Genomic DNA, 23,324 nt, shown 5'->3' with positions numbered 1-23,324 from the left:
TGGAGAATGGGGAGGGTGACGGGGGAAGAACCCTCACTGACAAGAAAATGCATTTCAGCTTGATAGGAGAAAGGACGAGATGTGAGAAGATACCGATGTATTATTTTGCCACTGCTGCAAGTCCTGCTTATCTGACTGTCTGTACAATCCATTTATGAGGAGATTCTGACTGGCTCAAGATGCAGCTGCTCCAATAATAGACCCCTCAAGAATTCCAAAACTCTGCCTGCCAGGGCTTGAAAAAAAAAAAAAAATCTGTTCACTCCGAGCAGAATCGATATGTTAACGTTTCTGTTCCTGCATTTCTCTGTATCATTATCTTTCTGAAATCGGTTTGCCTAGAAAAAATACAGGTTAATAACGTTATTTTTTAAAAATATTTTCTTTGCCTGTGATTTTTGCCATAATCGAGCAGCCCTAATACACATATTTTGCTTTTGCTAAATAAAACAATTTTCTTCTGTCTCGTTTTCCTTTCCGTAAACTTTGTATTACATCACAATAAACCGAAACTCAGCACTTTTCTTTCTTTCGTTTTGTTAAATCTGTCAATGATTTAAGTTAAATACATTTCATGAATGCCAATATAGGCTATTCCTTTTATGTAAGTGTAGAGTTTTATTCGGTTTTCTCCGTTCACTAGTGCTGCAGGTCCGCGTGATCTGTTGAATTCCTCTTAAACTACCCCCAGATAAGCTCTAATGCATTGCCATTGCGACTTACCTATGATGAATTTACAGTTGAGCGCGGGCATTTCATGCGTTGAATGCATCAGCTTTGCATTTGCAAATCTAAATTCCTGACTGGTTGACAGCAAATTTCAAATATTAAATGGAAATGGAATTTTACAACTTTAAGACAGTGAAAGACAGATGGACAAGACATGGACAGATAGATACACTATTATTTAAAAGTTTGGTGTCAATACGTTTTTTTGAATTGAACATTTCTATATCCAATAAATTAGTAATAACCTAGTGTAAATCTACCTTGTGCAAAGTGCAAAGGAACTGCAGACAGCTCAAAACTATCTACCTAGCCATTCAAGAGAATGTATCACATCTATAAACTAGGGCAGTAGTGAGCAGGCATTTGAATAAACAGCCTGAGACGCCTGAAGCAGTGTAGGTACGGTGTTACGGAAGGGCCATTAGTACCAGTAACATCCCCTCAACAGAGGAGTCGAGAGTTGCCTGCCTGTCAAATATTAGGTGACGGCTGGCCGGCAAGGACTACGAGTGCAGTACTTACCGAGGTTAAAGACTCTGTCCATCTTAAGTAGCGTAAGTCACACACTTGTCTCTTCCGATCGAGGATTTTCTGTGTGGTGGAGAGGTGGATGCCCACTGGGCACTAGTGGTGGCTGATTGGCTAGCGCTCAAGCTCTGTCTAAAAGTATGAGCTTGACATGGAATGCGTGCGTGTTGAGGAAATCGACTTGAAAGTCAAACATTAAAGTATGAATTTTTCTTTCTTGCTATCTCAATGTCTGCAGGGTGTATTAAAATGGTGCTCTCTAACAAACCCCTGCGATCACCAGACCTTTGGGTGGCTTTCTTATTGGTTCGGACGAGTCGTCTCAGAACAAGGGCCCTGAAGCTTCAAAAAATACTATACATTTAGAAAGGAACAAAACAAGATAAAGATCAAGTTGGGGACATGTTCGACACTCACGTTAAACCCACAAACAAACAAATAGATCCTGCCTGCCAGAGGGCCTTTTGTTTTATCCACTGGATCAATCTGGATAACTAGAGAAGGATGTCTGAAGTGGAAAATGAATGAGGCACTACAGTTCTCCTAGGATTTGAAAATAAAGGGGAAAATGCTAATTAAATCCCCTTTCTTAAAAAAATCAATTACGTATTATAATGCAAATAAAGTTTAATGGAGCCCCCATCTAATTTTGTGTTTATTCTCATTTAAACTCTCTGTTATCAATGAACATTTTGGTACAAGTCAGATAGTTTCATCTGCATCAAACGAGTCGATGTGAATCATTCCGTTACTTGACATTTGAAAAGAGAGGGTTGGTAGATGTATTCAAACAAAGTATGCACGTACAAAGGCAGCAAAGAAATATGATGCAATCACAATTATCAATAGCAAATAATACTAATGCGTGTATATGCCACACAATTTCCGGAGGCCTTTTAATCGAATGCTACTCCGGCTTCATTATCCGGGTCGTGAACGCACTCTTTGCTTTAACCAAAGGCACTAATACATTCCAACACACTTCCTCATGAGTAAATTATTCAAACTCAGTGTACATTATCTTCGCAATTAATTGAAAACTCATTAGTCTGGAACTACGAAAGAGGATATTTGCCTCAATTAATGCCTTTAACCTAGTTGTTCCAGCAAAGTGGTGTTTAGGGTTTGTGCGTTTCCCCACATGGCAGGAGTGGACTGTTGTCTGCTCATTGTCAGACTGTTAGCTAACGCTTCACTGCAAGCTAGCAACCATCTGTCCAATGTTACAGTTCAGCTCAGGGAAAGACCATTAACCCTCAGATAACTATAGCTCCAGTAATATTGCACGTGGAGAGGAAAATCTGTTCAATTAGGTTACCACTTGCCCAAAACAAATTCACTATTAGTTTCTAATAAGGCAGCGCATATATGCACACCATGCTTTGTGTTTGTTTCGTTTTTTTTTTTTCAAAAAATTTATTTCATTCAGTTTAAGTGCTGTATTATTCTGAATATATATATATATATATATATATATATATATATATATATATATAAATAAATATATAAATATTTAAATATATAAATATATATATATAGTACAGACCAAAAGTTTGGAAACATTACTATTTTTAATGTTTTTGAAAGAAGTTTCTTCTGCTCATCAAGCCTGCGTTTATTTGATCAAAAATACAGAAAAAATTTAATATTTTGATATATTATTACAATTTAAAATAATTGTTTTTAAATTTATTATACTTTAAATTATCATTTATTTCTGTGATGCAAAGCTGAATTTTTAGGATCATTATCACATGATCCTTTAGAAATCATTCTAATATGATGATTCATTATCAAAGTTGGAAACAGTTCTGCTGCATAATATTTTTTCAGAACATGTGATACTTTTTTAGGATACTTTGATGAATAAAAAGTAAAAAAAAAAAAAAAGAAGAAGCTATGTTTTTATAATATAAATATTTTGTAATAACAATATACACTACTGGTCAGTAATTTGGGGTCAGTAATTTTTTTTTTTCTTTCTTTTTTTTTTTTAAATAAAATCAATACTTTTATTCAGCAAGGATGTGTTAAATTGCTAAAAAGTGATAGTAAAGAAAATATATTATTAGAATATATATTATTAGAATTTTTTTTTTTTTTTTGAATAAATGCAGTTCTTTTTAACCTTTTATTCATCAAATATATTAGACAGCAGAACTGTTTCCAACACTCATAATAAATCAGAATATTAGAATGATTTCTAAATGATCATGTGATAGACTGGATGTTACATGTGACACTGAAGGCTGGAGTAATGATGCTGAAAATTCAGCTTTGCATCACAGGAATAAATTATTTTTTTAAAGTATATTCAAATAGAAAACTGTTATTTTAAGTTGTAATAATATTTCACAATATTACAGTTTTTTCTGTATTTTTGATCAAATAAATGCAGGCTTGATGAGCAGTCACACCTGTTACTGCTCGTCAAGGGCTGAGCGGCCACACCTGCGGTTCATCAAGAGCTGCCTATTTAAACACAGCAAACGAACACAGAGGTGAGCGATGTCTCCACGAGAGTCGGCTAATCCTAACTATCTGTCTTGCTTTCAGAGAGCAGTGTGTGACCGCCAGCCCCACCGCACACGGGAGAGCACAACGGACCCACACCGCCACAGCACACAGATTACAGAGGAAGCCGAGCACCCCGCACCGGACCACTTCACCTCACCGCCTTCTGCCACCTTATTTATTAATAAAAATCCACCCTTTGGGGAACTCACCTGTACTTACTCGTCGTGTCCTTCTTCACCCCGCCACAAAAAAAAAAAGTAATTTACTCACAATCATATTTCAACATTTAACTCATTCTTCTGTGAAATGCAAGGGATGCCAAGCAGAATGTCAAAGCTAATCTTTTCCATTCATACTATATTTATTGTGCTTTTTTGTAATACTAATCAGCCCTTATGTGGCATGGAAAACAACAGCTTACATGTTTTTTTTGCCTACTATCTAACTGGTGTTTCATGTGAGAAATATTACAGTTCGTCTGAGGATGAGAGTAAATCTAGTTTATCTAGATTTAAGTTAATCTTTTAATATTTGAAAGATAATATATATTTTTTTTTTATAAAAAAATTTCTGCTCACCCTGATCATAAGCACTGCCTTCCTGATGTCCCTCACGCCATCATATACCAGACGCGAGGCATCAATGAACTCGTTCTCGTCCACTGGCAGGCTTGGGTTGGCGCTGAGAGCCTCCACGGCTGCCTCTATCTGCTCAGTGAAACGTGGCATCACTGTAAACACACACAAACACAGAAAGGACAAACAGCAAGGTCAGAAACACTTAGCAGTAAACTAAAAAGTTTATTTAGCTGGAAACAATTCAGTTTCAACCCAGCAAATATGAGTGAGCTGAAGTGCAATTCAATCTAGACATTGCATCTGTAGAAATGTATAATTCAAATTAGATTTGAATCGAATGGACACTTTCCCCCACATAATTTAGAATGCCTGAAACAGAGCAGAGTACACACAGAAATTTGCAGTGGATGTATTGCTGGATTTTAATGACTGCTCAAGGCAGCTTTTATTCAGGCTTTACTTGACTACAAGAACGGCAGATGAGTACACTTAATCCAGAGGCACCCTTAAACGAATCAATCACAAGACAGGTGGCTGCAAGACATCAAAGCACACAAACTTTCTCTGCATTCAAAGGCTTTGGGAAGCGGTGATCTTTTGAGGGTTGCTTCCTATGCGTTTTGTGGGTGCCATTTACCAATTTATTTTCCAGAGGATATTTAATGACATTGAGTATGTGCAACACATATAAATACCATCCAGCCGGGAAACCACAGTTAGAGCTTTGGGGCTTAATGGACCAAATTAAAAGTTTTTAATTAGTTTGTAATTGTAATTAGTAAACCAAACAAACAGACTGGCTTCTAAAAAAAAAAACTTTACTGGATTGGGGTGGTGACTACAAGCTCCCATGGTTAGAATATGGTTCCTGTCCCTAGCTTTTCTCTGCTGCATTTCAAGCTAAATTTTGGGCTGAACAAGCACTAGGGATATGTATTCAGACTGGACCCTCTGAGATTAAAACTTCATCAAATTTGGTTGACTAATTATAGTTGAATAATAGTTGACTAAAATCTATAGCAGTATCTAGTTTGTCCAACCACTTCTTGAAGCCGGCCCACCAGCTACGCACCACCCCCCAGCCATAAAATAATAGTCCCTCCCCATAGGCACTGAACACATCTACATTAATACTCATTCTCATTCACAATTTAGTATTGCACTGTACAGGTGCAGAGAGAGATTGAAAAGAAAGATGTACCCTGGAAATGAAGTGAATACTTGGAATTTGCATTAACAAAAGGTTTTCGGTGAGCCTTGAGGCTTATGGGGCATGAATTTTAACAGTAATTAAAGCAATCATTAGTGACATAACATCCTCTTTATTTGCCAATATAGCCCCGCTATTTGATTTAGCACAAAGCTGAACAGGGTACACTAAATATGACAGCATTTCCCAAGAGAAAGTCCACAAATGAACAGGAAAATCTTATGCTGTGTCCCAGAGGAATGAACCATAACTGTGATTTTAGTCTTAAAAAGGTTCCTGAAGGCATCCGAAGGCTATTATGTAGCTGCACATGAAAGTAATATTACACTATCTACCAAAAAAAAAAAAGTAATATGTTTTATCTTCCTAATAAAGCTAGAGTGCAGATACTGTTCACGGACAGCATCTTAAATCTTAGTGAGCTGCCTATCTAGACAGCATTTTTGGCCGTCAAATGTATGGCAGTGTTTTGCAACCTTGTGAGGAAGTAGATAGTAACTTTTATTTTAAAATCAGCACTCTTGTACCAACACCCTTCAAACCCACTCACGGAAATTCTGGCCCAGATGGCAGCAGTGCTATTTTTGGATGCCTGTGCAGCATTTTCAGATATTAAACAAGAACAATGGATTTTAAACAGAAATTAATCACACGTACACAAGTGCCATCACCAAAAACAATACTAAATGGACAGTTCTGACTGAGTTAAGATTGGATAAAGCATGTTCGAAGCACCTGTTAGACAATGATAAATTAACATTTATATTATTGCACCAAATAACACGTCAATCATAAACAATTATGGTTTCTTATTATTAAATGTTGTTCATGCGTATTCCCCTTTCCACCATTTTATAAAAGAAAAGGCCAATAAAGTGTTTCACATTGTAAAAAAAACTTATGCTAAACTAAAACCGCTACTACAATAACAACAGATTTGGGCTTATTTTACATAAATACAAAGATTGGCTGTAGCTACAGACATTTATGGCAAAACATAAATAAATTCAGGTCTACAGTGTTCTGGTTTATACCTGTATTAGTGAGAAGCTTGGTAGCTTCCAGAACCTTCTCTGTGTAGACCCCAGGCTCATAGTTGTCCATCTCAGATGTGACCACATGGACGACACGGGCAGCTCTACCTCGAATGGCTCCAGCGGTGCGATCCAGACCGTCGACATCCTTCTCTTGCAGGGCGATGACACACTTGTTTACATCCTCCAGAATGTGATTTTCTAAAGCAAAAAAGACAGAAAAATTTACAAGAGAAGACAATATTTAAAACTAAGGAAACAATACTGGAAAATGTACACTGTCCACCACGGTTGCCTCTATCAGCCTGTAGGCTCAATTGTGTGTGGAGTCGTCGGGCCCAAATTGGCGCGAAAATTCACAAAATGTGACGGCATGCGCGTTCTCGTCTACTTGGGCTTACAACCATACGGCACGCCAGCCATTATAGTAAGCAGCGGCAATAGTGTTTTCAAATGGACTCTGCGGATGGAAAGAAGCGACCAGCCTCCAGCACAATTCAGACACCCACGGACACTCCTCGTAAGTAAAAAAAAACAAAACAAAAAAAAACAAAGGAGCGTGCGCACTGAGAACGAGCATGCGACTTGCTGCAGTTCCTCTAACGGCCACTGGTGTCAGTAACGGTTAGAAATTTCAGAACCTATGCAATGCTCATTTAATGTCCATGTCTGACAGAGGGATGGTAAGTGTTTAACACTCGTGATAGACCATCAGTTCCACAGGAGATAATTGATACTAGTGTTTTTTTTTTTATTAACTCTTCCTTAGAAGTTAATGAACTTCTTTAAACGTGACCACTAAACGGCTGATAGAGATGTAGGTGTACAATGGGTCCGGTACAAACAGACAGGAGCCAAGCAGCCTATAATTAGGTTGAAATCATTCTTCACTATTTAAAAAGCTTGTTCTTTATGACATCTGGTGAGATTGTGCCATTACTGAAGGACAATTTGTAAGAAAGGGTTTGAAACACTTAATGTAACAAAAGATTTCTATTGCAAATTAATGCTGTTCTTTTGAACTTCCCATTCATTAAAATAAAACTGTGTAAAAATAGCATACACAGCTGTTTTTAACACTGATGATAAAAACAAAATGTTTGAGCACCAAATCAGCATAAATGATTTCTGAAAAATGGTGACACTGTGAATTTTTAGCAGCCTTTACTTCAGTCTTCAGTGAACACAGCCTTGGTTTTTTTTTTATCTTATTGACCACAAACTTTTGAACCATACTGCATGTGGAAGGGCTATAAAGTGATAGAGCCACCAGAAAAAAAAGATTTCAGTGAAACGCACCCAACTTTACATTTTATGGTACTTGTTGGCAATAGAACAGCATGAATATTCTGTTAATCATTTTTTATTTTTTTCTCCAACAAAAAAAGAAAAAGAAAAAGCCAGTCGGTCATAAGAGTAGAGCAAATGAGCAAGGTTTCCATTTGCAGGTGAAACATCTCTTTAACACTATTTCAAAGCCAAGATCCAGCTCTACAACATGGGCTTACCAGACACGCTGAGGAAGTCATCAATGGAAGTGATGTCATCCACTGCGTCTGTAAGCACTCGCACCTGTTTCTCCCACTGGTCCTTAAACAAATCCATGTTATCCTGGGCCACTTTGCTGTTAGGTTTAGCAGCCAGGGCCAAGGCTGCATTAATCACCTGCAATTACCACAAACAACCCATTAATCCGCTTTTAAGATGTACAAGAACCAAAAATCATGTCTACACATACTGTTGATTGATTATCTGAGGCCATGTCCTCCCTGCAACAACCCTCCAAAACACATTTACAATTGTTTCAGATTATTACTGGGATTAAACCATGTTTATTCGATGGAAAGACACAACTTAAAGCCCCAGGATGAAGGAAAAGTCATCGGAGCTCAGATTTAAAAGCAGTCAAAGCCACAGTGGAGTGAGGGTGGAGTGGACATACTGCAGGGGCATCTGTTAAATGCTGCATACCTGAGGGCAAAGTGTTTCCAGTTGGGAAGCGGCCATCCGTACCAACTTTACTCCCTCCTCATTGTTTGAGATGGAGCATGCAAGGTTAGCTACCTACAACAGAAAATAATTCAGCTTTTTAAAATCACATGAAAAACCGTTTTCCATCCCTCAAACAAATTTTTAATTTAACACATACCTGCTGTCAGCTGTTGATCTGATTATTTGATAAAATGGTAAAATAATATAGGAAAAAAGAGCCCCAGAGAATTAAGCAGTCTGAAATTGAGGTCTAGTCGTCTCCTCATATAGGGAATTTATTTTATACAATTCACAGGATGATGGCTGACAGCGTCAGGGAGTGGTTTCTAGAGATGATTAAATCACCCTTCTGCCAGGCGGCTGTTACCTCAGGAAAGTGAGAGAGGCAAATATTCCTGACACTTTCAGAAACTTCACAAGCTGCTGAAATCCAGAGTGCTGAGGCAAGCCAAACTCGCTGCCTGTTGCTGCTGTTTATAATGTTTTAGAATAAATTGTCATTTTGACCCATAAATCTCCCTCCTTACTCACAATTCGCCAAACATTGTGCAAACAGATATTATTTGCATCTATTTGCTGAGGCCATTTGTTTTTTGTTTTTTTGAGGCAAGAAATTAGATTTTAAGGGTTACGCTGCCTCACTTTGGCTACACAAGCACCTTCATACAGCAAAGTAGGTACAGCACATTGCTGAGTAGCTTCATTACTTAAGGCGAGAGTCGTTTAAATTAAATGTTACCAAGGAGTTTCACTCATATTTGTTTAGTGGGACTGCTTGGAGTTACTCTACCTTATCGTAATGTGCGAGAATTGGCTCTGCCAGGAATGGGGAACACAAGTGGAGTGTAAATGTGAACAGAGCTCAGCACAGTCACAGAAAACGCCCCACTGACTACAGGAGTACCACAGCCGACGCTCTTCTGTTCACTCGCTTTCCTTAAGCACCATACTGGGAATCTCTTGAGCAGCAGGATGCCATTAGCAAACACACTAGTCAAGCATTCAAAACACATATAAATGCCAACAGATTGAACAAGGAGCACTTCAGTGTGTGCAATAGTGTTTAGCTGCTAAATCTCGTTTAATTCCAAAGTATGTGTGTTGGGGGAGGGTTGGGGGTGGCGGTCTCCAATGGTCAGGGGAGAATATGAAGCCCACCTTTGTTAATCCAGTCACTATAATACACAAGCTGTTTGACATGAAACATCTGGTGGAAATATGTCCTAAGGGCCACTTTATTGCATATCTATTGGCCGCTCTGGAAGATTGCAACCAGAAGGCTGCTGGCTCTATCCCTGCGTGTAGAGATCCTTGACCATTACCAGGGAGCCGAGAGCAAAGCAGTTAACACAAAATTTGTCCAGGGGGATTTTTACCCTTGTATAAGCTCATGATGGCGTTCTATGCTAGGTTTTGTGCTAATTACTGCTGACCTACTTAAATAAACAAAAAGGAATAAAGAATTGCATTAAAGAATTGTATTCAAACAAATTATTAAATTATCCATTACTATTATCACAATTTTTATGCACTTTTTGCCAATGCATTTACTACAGTAAATAGACCAGTTTTACATTTTTGTGCCACAGGCTTATAAGAAGGTTACCACAAAGGGATTTTAATAGCATCACTGTGTGGCGAGTGGGGCGGGGCCGAGGGACGTGGGAACAAGGAGTGAGGCCGGCAATGATTGGGCAAATCAGGGACATCTGCGACCCACCGCCGGTCTCGAGTCCCACGTAGGAGATGGAAGGATATAAAACTGGAGCGACGACAGTGAAGGACGAGAGAGGACCAGGCCTGGGCTTTTAGTTGGGGCGAGCTCACTGCCGACTGCCCGCGATGTGGAGGGACGGCTGCCGTCCGTGAAGGAGCGGAGGAGTCGGCGCCGTTTGCCAGGGGGTATCCGGTGAAGGTATCCGGAGGAGCAGGGAACGGGGGACTCCTGCCGGCTGCCCAAAACCGGAGGAGCTGTCGCCGGTGTCGTGCCATCCGCCGAGGGCCGTCCAGTGCCACCGCCAGGCACCGCGGAGGAGATCGCCCAGCCGGTGGAGGGCCGAGCAGCAGTGTGTCTGGGAACCGGAATTTTATTTATTTATTTTTTTCCTCTCTCCCCTCTCTCGTCTCTGTCGCTCCTCCTTCCATCTCCTTTTCTCTCACCTCGTCTGTCCTACCCCCAGGTTCCCGTGAGCGGTTCACCCCCGGACAGAGGGGGGGGGGCAGTAGAGCGCAGTCTCGTGGGTACCCCCCGGCCTGCGAGGGGCGATGGGGGTATGTGGCGAGGGGGGCGGGGCCGAGGGACGTGGGAACAAGGAGTGAGGCCGGCAATGATTGGGCAAATATCAGAGACACCTGCGACCCACTGCCGGTCTCGAGTCCCACGTAGGAGATGGGAGGATATAAAACTGGAGCGACGACAGTGAAGGACGAGAGAGGACCAGGCCTGGGCTTTTAGTTGTGTTTTGGTTTTTATTTGAGCGCACCAGTCGTCCGTGAGGGGCTGGTGCGCTGTTTTGTGTTTATTTTTGTAATTAAAATGTTATTTGATTGTCCGCCGGTTCCCGTCTCCTCCTTCCCAATGATTAGGAAGTTTTATTCATTACACACTGATTTAAGCAAGTCTAACACTAACTAGTTTGACCTGCAATAATCAAATTGTCAATCAATAGCTTGCAGCGCTGCATAATTTCAGAGTCATTTCAAGTACCCATCCTCTTCCTGAGGCTGTTCTTTATTGGAGTAACATCCCATCAATGCAACTGGTATTTCACCCCTCTATGGCACTGGGTCAACCAAGGACTGAGTTTGTTCTTATACAAGGTGTCTAGCACATACAATACGCAATAGAGTGGATGCGCTCTCTGTTGCTAAAGCTAAAAACAAGAAACTGACAAATATGACTTCTGCAGGGCTCATTTGCAGCTAAATGTCAAGCAGATTCAGGATAAGGAATAAACGTTTATTGTGAACTGATTCTCATTTCCTGTTCAGGTAGATTATGAGTCTTATCACATTGGTATGTGGATCTTCCCACACAGATAGTGGAAATGTGGGTTAGATTCAGAGGGGTAAAAAAATCTATTTATTTAGGTTCATGAAAAAAAATAATAATAAATTCACAGTCTTTATATATAGAATTTATATAGCTATGGGTTCAGTGCTTCAATACATTACAGGACACCACCTGGAACAGGCCAATTTTTTCTTCTTAATGTTATGGTATGCATTCCAAGTTGTACCATTCAACTTACTGCTTCTTTCATATTTAAGTGATCCATTTCTCTTACATCTTGCTTTGGTTTTTGAGGTCATGTAATGATCAAATAATGTGGTAATCACTTCAAAAGATTGGAGGAAAATGGACACAATGCTGAAATTGTATGAACAGTAGGGCTGTCAAAAAAGAATTCGAATTTCGAATATTAGTCTAATTTAAAATAAAAATCCACATTCGAATGCAAAAATGTTGCATTCAAATTTTAGGTGTGCGTTAAGGAGGCTGCTTCAAGGTCCGGGTATACTTCACATTCCATTTTCCGTTCCGTCTTGTGCCAAGCAGTGTCCGCACAGCTTTCAAAAGCCGGACAAGCTCAACACACAGTACCGCTTTTGTCTCATCATTTACCTCATGCGTGCGCTGTTGTTCGCGCTCAGTCTGTGCGGTCTCAAAAAGTACCTGCACGCGGGCGAGCCCTCTTAATGACGAAAATGACAATGCAGACGGTGCATGGACGCTGACGGCCGAAGTATATTTTGGCCTTTATCAGATGACAATGCAAGTGTAACTGCATTATAACTTTTTTGTTATCCTATCTAGTTGAAGCCACTAGATGCAGCGCTGCTGCGATGTTCTTTAAAAAATAATGCAGAAAAAGAGAACATCAATTTGGAGAAGATCTTGTTTACATCAAAACTGAAACCAAGCCGTTTACACAGAACGCATATTTCGCGCATTTTCTAGAGGGACATCTTCTATCATCATTGCACTCGCGTCTTGCACAATAGAGCCGATGTTTAGAAACCTATGTAAAATGAAATGTAAGTTCAACTTTTTAAAAACATCAAGACTTTAAGGTGGGTTTTTCCCCATCCCACTGACATTCATGTTTTTAAATTAAAACATTTAGCCTACTCTGTGTGATTGGCTTTCCGCCATTTGTATTAAATTTGAATATAATTCGAATTTTGATAATATATAAGTACAAAACTCAAATGTAATTTTTCAGCCATTTTGACAGCCCTAATGAACAGTATAGAGTTAAAGAAAGTTTTTAAAACCTGTGCTTTGTGCAATTTTGACACTTTTCCACTGTGTGGTATGACTCGACTCAGCTCAGTACGGCACAACTCGGCTTGCGTTTCCACTGCAGTTTAGTACCACTTTAGAGTGGGCGGTATTATTCATATGTCGTTATAGGTGCACCACCTCTACTGCCACAACTCCTGAAAAAACTTTTTCATTCCGCATCGCCCCATCAATCTCTCGCTGGATCTGCTCCTCTACTATCAACAAGAGGAACGTCTGTACTTCCTCAACAGAAAATGAAACGGTTACTTTTTGGTTGTTAAAAAAAAGGTGCACTCGTTTAAAACAATTGCATTCAACCCTTCGCTGGCTGTGCAGATTTAAATCTAGTGGTACTTCATTGTTTGTGTCCAAAGTTCAGTGACGCAGGTAGTGATGATTCTCTCCGGCCTGCGTGATCAGCAGAGTTTACACGTCACATTTTGGTAACAGTACGATTCACTTGGAACTTTAAACAAGTTTGTACTAAAAAAAGTACCAGGTATTGTACCCAGTGGAAAACACCCCAAAAGTGAACCGTACCGAAATATTAAACTGCAGCACTCATTTGTAGGGATGTAACGATGCACTCAACTTACGATTTGATACACGATTTTGATTTCACGATTCTATACTAATATAGCACTTGCAAATTATTGCTCTTTTGTTGGATCTGATTGCACACGATTTGATTCACGATTTTGATTTCACGATTCTATACTAATATACCACTTGCAAACTATTGCTCTTTTGTTGGATCTGATTGCATACGATTTGATTCACGATTTTGATTTCACAATTCTATACTAATATAGCACTTGCAAATTATTGCTCTTTTGTTGGATCTGATTGCTTCTATTGTCCTCATTTGTAAGTCTTCATTTGTCCTCATTTGTAAGTCGCTTTTGATAAAAGCTTCTGCTAAATGACTAAATTTAGATATAATGTAAATGCAAATTAAAAAAATAAAATAAGGCTGTCTGTGCTCTTTACATTTAAAATTAGAGGCAACCACTGCATTTTAATCATGACCCAAACAAAGATCCTGCAATAATTTTTTTAATCTAAATTAGATTTTTTTTAAATTATTAAATTCGAAGCAAAAACAGAATTGTTCGACTTTAGTTTTGTGAAACTATATATAGAAAAAAAAATATCTGTTTGAAATAGAAACATGAGACGAGATGAATGAGACACAGATTCACTCTCTGCCAGCAGGTGGCGCTTAAAGTGTTTCCTTGGTTTCAGATGTAAACAAAGCAGCGCTGCACTTATAAACTTTAATATGCATTATACAGTGTCAAGATGAAAAGAAAAAATACCATCTAAACTTTTCTAAAGACAGTAAGTTCCCCTCAGACATACATTCATATAAACTCCTACCCCTAAATGATTCGTGATTTGTTTAGTATCTCAACCAATTTGAATAGTCTCACATTTAAATAGATTTTCAACTGGCTTGCAGTTAATTATTACACCCCTACTCATTTTGGTCTACTCGCTTCTTTCGTACTTCCTTGTCTCTCTCATATTTTCTGTCGTACAGTAGTTTAGTCCCTACACAATCTCAGTGTTCTTTGAGCAGCCAGGAACCTTTGAGAAAAAGGCCTTGAGGCAATAAAACTAAGCTTGTTCTATTTTTATCCCGCTTCAGGAATTATGCATTTCATGGTATATAATCCGAACTGCCACTGTGTTTCTGCGCCCAAGAACAGACACTCAGAGCCAAGCTGCTACTCTTCCTGCAAGCTCAGAAGTTCAAAGTCCATATAAGTGGCTTTCAAAATGAGGGAAAAAAAGGGAAATTAACAAACAGGTAATGGTGGAGGACTCTTGGGATGTATGCAGGTTGCTAGGAGAGTCTCCAACAGTACTGAATGCCAGACGACACAAAAGCCTCTACAAAATAAACTATTTGAATGAATGGAGGTCTCTGAGAACACTATTGAGAAAAATAATGTGTGTGTGTGAAAGAGAGAGAGAGAGAGAGAGAGAGAGAGAGAGATAACACATAGCTGGCACCTCTTCCAGCCCTTGAAGAGTGTCAACTTCATGCCTTCTGCAGGAGTAAAAATACAGTGAGGGGAGGCAAGAGTTGGCTGCAGTTTCATCCCTGCTGTAGACATTGATGCTTCAGCAAATTAAATGGCCTCCCTAAAGTAATAACTACATCCATATTTAAACTCTAAACAGAGGAAGAAAAAACTAAATTTTAGAACATAAATCTCACTTGTTTATGGCACATGGGCCACATTTGTGAAAGCTCGCGCTAGACAGAAGTCAATTATGATGTTCTTTGATAATCTAAATTTTCTTTGTTTGTTTTCTGTATCTGCTGCTTGAATAACTGAGAAAATGTAAGCATTACAAGTAGTAACTTACAATGTTTCTAATAAATTATGTTAAATACAAATTCAATCATATAAAAAATATTTTATATATTTAGTTAACAAATTACACTAATATTAGGCTGCTTTTAGGCTTACGTTGGGTTGGTATACATTGCAGATATGTTCACTGAATAAAAACCGACCACTCGGATCATTAGGATAGAAATGCCAAGGGTTCACACAAAACAAGGGGAGTCCGCCTTTAGTTACTATGCCGCCCACAGCTGAAATCAGCTTCCAGAAGAGATCAGATGTGCTAAAACACTAGTCACATTTAAATCTAGACTCAAAACTCATCTGTTTAGCTGTGCATTTATTGAATGAGCACTGTGTGATGTCCAAACTGATTGCACTAAATTTTACGTATTCATTTTATGTCAAATAATTTTCTATTTTTAACTGTTTAAATTCATTTTAAATAAGTAAAATTTTTCATAATTTCCAAGGTTTTAAAATTGCTTGCTTTTATTTTTGTTATTATTTTTCTTCATGATTATTTGACTTTCTTTTATGTAAAGAACTTTGAATTATCATTGTGTACGAAATGTGCTATATAAATAAACTTGCCTTGGTTCACTCTCCGGCTATGAATCCAGGTCAATAAATTAGCATGGTAATATTGTACATCTATGACCTCACAGGCTAATGATAGAATAATATGACTATAGAGCATATCACCAAACACTAATATATACTGCCTTTCAAAAGTTTGGGATCAGTAAGATTTTTTTATGTTTTTCAAAGAAGTCTCATACAAAGCTGCATTTTCATTAGCCATTACTCCAATCTTTAGAAATCATTCTAAAATGCTGATCCAAAACTTTTGAACGCCATATGTATATATAGTGTGTATGTACATTACATTATATATATATATATAAGTCACTGTCTTAATGAGTGGATCATTGATTCAACCGATTTGTTCAAAAGGCTGATTTATTTAGTAAATAAAAGAAGCAAGTGACTGTCTTTATGAATGGCTCATTGAATCATTGACTCGTTCAAAAATGCTGAATCATTCAGTAACTAAAGACTGTTGTGTGTTCCTCGGAGTTGTGTGACTGTTCTGCTGTGGCTTAGCTTAGAACCATTTTCGTTAGCGAAATGGAACAAAAACGATCAATAATCTGTCTAAAATGAAAGTCAGTTAATATTGTTTATTGAACTAAAGTTGTATAAAATCAATGTCACATTTGCAATCGTGCTGAAAGTCAGAAAAACATCACTCTTGGTCTTGTGATGTTGCATCTATTATATAGAATATTATTTATCTTTTTTTCTACCGCAGTATGTTTGTTTAAATTGGTTTCTTTGTGTCTGCTGTTGCGCTTATAGTTTTACTGATGCGACCTTGATACTTTCAATACATTATCCATTATTAGTCACCGTTTACACAAAGTAATAAAATCAGAATCATTCTTGCCAAAAGTTGAGTGCTGCCCAAGTTATTGTTTGTAATTAAAATTTTAATCAGGTTTCTTGTCCAGTCGGGCAAGTAAAATTCTCTTTCATTCGCCACTTCACAAAGTCAACTTGTCCCGGACAGGCGTTAATGTCGAGCCCTGATATATTATAATATATATATGTGTGTGTGTGTGTGTGTGTGTGTGTGCTTGTGCAGGTCTATTTTGTGCAAATATATTTTAAATGAAATGGATATAAAAACATTTTATAAAATCTTTGGGACACTGGAGGCTATGCTATGACCTCTTTAAGAACTGGAAGAAAAAAATGCACTTTTAGACTTTTTTTTTTCTTTTAATTTTAAATGCCCAGCATAATAAAAGTTCAGGATCATTATTTAACCATACTGAAGGACAAGAAGGAATCCAAGCCCAGAGTTAAAAGAGGTTAAAATAATTTTCAATCTGCAGGCATCAATTGCTGCAAGGCACACCTTTACTACCCATCAAAAATATATTAGAACATCCTTGCAGGGTTCCTACACATTTTCAGTTTCAAAATTCCATACTTTTCCAGACTTAAAATTTCCAAACCTCTCAGTAGATTCTCAGACCATATTTAACATAAATGGTTCATACAGCGTTATTTTTAAGCTTTATATTTTGTATATAGCACAGTCATCTGTAAAGATTTTTCTCAGGGGTTTTTCATAGATTTTCTTGCATACATTTGCAGAAACCATTCTCATTGAATTTAACACGTACTCTGTGGCAGCAGATAAACCATGGCACAAAATGAGCTGATGGCACAATACAGCTGTGTGCATTGTCCTATTTGCCAAATTCAATGGTCTATAAAAAGACTGGTACTGCAAAAAAAAATAAAAAAATTAAAAAAATAAAAATAAAAAATAAAATAATAATAATAATAATTATATATAATTATATATATATATATATATATATATATATATATATATAAACATTTGGCATTTGTTGGGGCAGTATTATTTTAAGTCCTTATGTCTAGTTTAATGCATAGCCTACTCTACGGCAGCCAGAAACCACACTGAGAAATGGGCTGATGGCACAATAGAGGGATCAGTGTGTATTGTCCTATATGCTAAGTTTATTGTTTTTTTGTGAATACACGAAAGTCTGTAATTTTTTTTTTTTTTTTTTTTTTTTGCAAAGGTCCTTTTAGAGGCACTGCAATATGGTGCTGAGAATCATTTAATTTTTGCATTATATTGCAATATAACCTGTATTTTTTCATAATGAAACGTGCACCTTGAATTTATAAATGACACTCATCATTTAAATAAATAAATAAATCACTAAACAGCTGCTATGAATACACACTTCTATGATACATTTATTAAATTTATCATCTTCTATTATAGAATACTAAATAGGGGCAAACGTCTGGAAATGCAAAATTTTTATTATTCTGCATTCTTTTTCCATACTAAAATTAAATCCCATACTTTTCCAAATTGCGTAGGAACCCTGTTCCCATATATGGCACATCATTTCAACCCACTGTGTTCATTTTATAACAGAAGGCAACTACATAAATGCGAAATCCCTAACACATAAGAATACATTGCCTTGCCAACAGACTGGATATGAACCAGGAGTGAGACGCTCCAGCTGTTTCAGACAATGCCGTTTTTTTCCCCCCATAAGCTACATATTCAAAAGCCCTCTACTTACCCTCCACATACAAAGCAGACAACACAAGGTCACACATTAGCTGGCTCTCTACACAGCTGGAATACAGGCTTAGTGCATTGCTAATTTGCTGTATACTAAAGAAATAAGTCACGAGAAGCTGCACATTACGCTTTACTGATAGTGGGTGTTTTTAGGAACAAAGTATTTTAAGGCAGCAAAATCATTAAAAAGACCATGTTCAATAAGTTACTATTATTATATATTTATTATTTTTGTTTTTGTTAAAAATATAAAATGTTCATCGAGTAATATAACTCAGTCTAATTCGAAGCTGTTTACAGTTTCTAAGCTGTTTACAAGTTCCTACCTGTGCAGTTAAAGATGTGTGACTGAATGAATGAATATGTAGCAGCAGCTTGGATTTAACCTATTCAGGAACAAACAGACCTTGCCTCGCCACAAATGAGCGAAGAACATAAATCACAATCATTTGTAAATCAAAAGCAGTTATAAAAATGAGCCCATGCTTTGTTCATGTAATCCATGTTTGAATTAAGTTTTAAATCTATATGGTGTGACACTGGCTGGTGTCAAATCAAGGCAAAAAAAAACGTGCGAGAGAGAGGAGAAAGGGAGGAAAGAGGCAGAGACGGAAGTGACTTTTTGGAGATGTTTTGTGCTTTGACTATCTTTAGCCCCCAGTGAGACTCTGAGGCTTTTACTCATTACCCCTCCTTTTCCCTTCACTTTAATTTCCCTCACCAGTCTTCCCCTTTACAGAGTGTGTCACACGAGGGACGGCCTGTCCCCTGTGAGGAGAGGTCAGTCTGAAGTGTCGGTGGATGACGTGTTACCTCAGGGACTAAGATGAACAGATTTAAAAAAACTAATGAGGATAGCTAACATTTCTGTCAGCTTGTCACTGGCCATGCCAATGTGAGCATGAGATATAAAACCCCCAGTGATTCAGCATGAAAACCATCTATCTGGAAAATAAAACACCACAAGAGACGCAGCCTATTTATCGGTCGCCACAAACTGACACGACAATGCAGATTTCTTGTGAAGTCCATCAATAAGACACTGGAAATCCAGCTGTTTCGCAATTCCCCACCGAGGCAACACTTAACCTTGGGCTCAGAGGAGATTCACTCTTTGGCCGAGCTTAAAATGTGATTCACAGTTGTGACTGCCCATACAAATGCAGTGATTCCCTGACTGCGGCACTGTAAACCTAGCAGCCTTACTGCATTTGTACCGCACTAGGTTAGGTTAGGTTACTTTTATTGTACCCGTAGGTAAATTTGTTTTACAGTGCAATGACTATGGCATCCAATAAAAAATACACACAACACAGAACACTCCACAACACAGGGACAAATAAGTAAATACTCATACTGAGTAAAGTGCTCTCAAGAAAGAAAGTGCTCTCAAAACATTACATGGGTCTTTGTAAAAGAACCTAAAGAAGAACCTAAAAAACAAACAACTTAAAAATCAATAAAAAAAACTATTTAAAATAAAAAACAGATAATAAATCATAAAACCCTAGTACATCATTTCTAAGAACCACCTCTACACTTTGTTAATCATATTAATCGCATTTGGTACGAAGCTGCTCTTATATCTTTTCGTTCTACACCTTGGGACTTCATACCTCCTCGCAGACGGCAATAACTGAAACTCACTGTACAGGGGGTGAGAGTCATCATCTAAGATTGAGAAGGCCATCCTTTGTAACTGTTTGGTATACAGGGATGCCACTCCTGGTTTAGACTCACCTATCAAACGGCCAGACCATTTAACTATCTGGTCTAACTGATTTTTTGCCTTTAAAGACATATGACCATACCATACTACAGTGGAGAAGGACAACACAGATTCAATAAAAGCATGATAAAACATTTTCATTATTGTTCGGTCAAGATTAAACACAGATCATTTCCTTAGGCAATACAAATGCTGGTGCCACTTTTTGCACAGAGCCTCACAATTCTTTTCAAAATTCAGTTTCTCATCAATAATAGTTCCAAGGTATTTGTATGATTGTACATACTCTATTGTTTGGCCTTTAATTGAGGTAGGTTCCCTTGGATGAGTACTTTTCCTAAAATCAATGATCATATCCTTGGTCTTTGATATATTAAGCTGTAAGTAAGATTCCTTACACCAATTGACAAAATTCTCAATAATTGGGCCATGTGAGGTCTCATTCTCCTTAAGTAAACTCAAACGGAGTCATCCGCATACTTCATTATAATTCTGTTATCATGCATGCTTTGACACATATTTGTATATAAGATAAATAAAAGTGGAGACAGCACACATCCTTGAGGAAACCCTGTAGAGGAACTCCTCTGTTCAGATAAGACACCATTTACTCTGACTCTCTGTGTTCTGTTAGTTAAGAAATCCAAAATCCAACACATCAAATTATTGCTTAACACAAACTGAGAACGAAATTGTACAGTGCTTCACATTTAAACATGCAACAATTTCTTAATTAGTTTACAGACAAATGTCTTTTTCCCAATAAGTTATGTCAAAATAAAGGACAGGTAACGAATAACAAAAATGCATGTTGTTTTATTAAAGGAAAAAATATATTTATATTTAAAATATAGATTAAAATATAGGCATGATATATTAAAATATCGACATTTTGCATATTAATCCTTGTAGCCTACCTCCCTAAAATAGGCAACCACTTTTAATGCTCCGATGCAAAGTAAACCACAATTTCTTTTTAATAATATAACGCATAATTAATATAATATAAATAATACTGCACACCTTTTAAATGTGTCAAATCTAAAATATGGTTTAATACCATGCAGCTTAGAAAATATAAGCACAGACTCAGGCACAGGCTTGACATTTATCCTGCTTGAATTCGTTCTAAGAAATGCACATAACTTCATAAATACCAAACTTTCATCTGTGAATATTAAATATATTAAATATTTAAACTATAGTGTTTTTCTTTCATTTTACGTGACTGAAGCAGTCAAATGTAACACATCAGTGAGGCAAAACTGACGTCTATTTGCGAAAACGTGCTTTGATGCGCTTGTTTGATAACTTGTGGTTAAAGCGCCACTCAGCGGTCAAAGGCTGCAAATGCACTTTAAAGAGGCGTTTTCGATGTCACTTAGTGTAAGAGCCTCTTGATTAAATTGAATTGTATTAAAAGCTGAAGAAAAATCAACAAATAAAAGTCTACCATGTGTCCTCTGGCCATCCAAATGTCTTAACAGCAAATTTAGCATTGTGACTGTAGCGTCATGTACAGTCGTGGCCAAAAGTTTTGAGAATTACATAAATATTAGTTTTCAAAAAGTTTGCTGCTAAACTACTTTTAGATCTTTGTTTCAGTTGTTTCTGTGATGTACTGAAATATAATTACAAGCACTTCATACGTTTCAAAGGCTTTTATCGACAATTACATGACATTTATGCAAAGAGTCAGTATTTGCAGTGTTGGCCCTTCTTTTTCAGGACCTCTGCAATTCGACTGGGCGACCTCCTGAAGGTCGATGTTAAAATGCTGATCATCCATTAATTTAAAATTCAACTCCTGGATTTCTTTACTGAAATCCAAATTGTCAAAACGACAGTAAAAGTAGTTTAGTGCATTTGCCAGTTCAAAATCAGAATTAAAACCATTTAAAGTAACCCGATTGCTGCAGTTTGAGTTCTGAAGGCCTACTATGGTTTTCATATTTGCCCATGCTGAGCCAGGATTTTTGGATGCCATCTTATTTTCTAATTTTTCCTTATAGCTTTGTTTAGCTTTAAGGATTTCAATCTTCAAATCCTTAGTAGCCACATGTAAGTCCATAGTTGTTCCGTGTTTAAATGCAAATTTTTCCCTTTGTAAACAGGACTTTACTGATTTAGTAACCCAGGGCTTATTGTTGGAATAGATTTTGACCTTTTTACATGGGATTATCATGTCCCTGCAAAAAGCCATATATGAGCATGTGACATCCACCATTGAGTCCAAATCGTAACCACAGGCCTGTTTAAAAATGTCCCAATCTGTACAGCTGTAACAGTCTTGTAGACAGGACACATCATCTTCTGACCACACTCTGATGTCCTTAGTCACTGTTTTCTCCCTTTTTAAAACAGTCTTATATATAGGCAACAAATGGACACAATTGTGATCTGACGAGCCCAAGGGGGCCAGAGGAATAGATTTGTATGCACCTCTCACCGATCCATAACACAGATCTAAAGTCTTTCCCCGTCTGGTCAGACAGGAGACATACTGATGGAAAGTTTTAAGAGTCTGTTTTAGGGAGACATGATTAAAGTCCCGAAATAGCGTTGAAATATTTTATGTCACTATTTTTGAATATTATAAAAAAGCATGCACCTTTTAGGAAATATAAAATCAAAGGCCGTGATAATCCGTGGTTTTCAGAGAAATTGTTTGATTTAATTCATGACCGTGATCTTGCTTGGTCAATGGCAAAGAAATCCAAAAATAGTTCAGACTGGCAAAATTTTAGGCACCTGAGAGAAACAAATGTGTCTCTCAAATACGTAAAGCAAAATCAGATTTTTATGTAAATGAGTTATGTGATAGCTCAGTTAATCCCTCAAAATTTTGGAAAGTTATAAAATCACTGTCTTCTGACGCTAGGGATACTGTTATGCCAAATATATTGAAGTTAAACGATAAAATTATTACAGACAAGAAAAGTATGTTAGATTCCCTGAATCAGCACTTTACATCTTCTGGGTTATTGTTTGACCATTCAACAAAACATCAGAGGAGACAAGAGGATGACTCTTTGTCTAGGGAAAATGTACCTATTGATTTTGATCTTGTTTGTATTGGAACAAAGGAGGTATATGATGCTCTAATAGGGTTAAATACTAAGAAATCTGCTGGTCCAGATTGGTTGGATCCATAATTTTTTAAATATTGCTGCTGAACATATTGCAGAACCTTTGACACACATTTTCAACT

At 37.5% G+C, this 23,324-nt stretch overlaps 1 protein-coding gene across 2 annotated transcripts in view; it reads right to left on the bottom strand.

The window, feature by feature from the left end:
* LOC132113827 (catenin alpha-1) overlaps positions 1–23,324 on the bottom strand; it is a 149,113-nt gene that overhangs the window by 33,556 nt on the left and 92,233 nt on the right. For both annotated transcript variants that reach the window (XM_059521843.1, XM_059521844.1), the window contains 4 exons: positions 8,568–8,660; positions 8,105–8,261; positions 6,597–6,797; positions 4,353–4,504 (listed from right to left, as the gene is read on the bottom strand). In XM_059521843.1, coding sequence (XP_059377826.1) covers positions 4,353–4,504; positions 6,597–6,797; positions 8,105–8,261; positions 8,568–8,660 — 603 coding nt within the window. The remainder of the gene's footprint in view (positions 1–4,352; positions 4,505–6,596; positions 6,798–8,104; positions 8,262–8,567; positions 8,661–23,324) is intronic.

Source organism: Carassius carassius, chromosome 33 (assembly GCF_963082965.1).
Source record: "Carassius carassius chromosome 33, fCarCar2.1, whole genome shotgun sequence".
In the NCBI taxonomy this organism is placed as follows: Eukaryota; Metazoa; Chordata; class Actinopteri; order Cypriniformes; family Cyprinidae; genus Carassius; species Carassius carassius.
The sequence above is the reverse complement of the archived record's forward strand: the minus strand, read 5'-3'. Positions and strand labels throughout refer to the sequence as shown.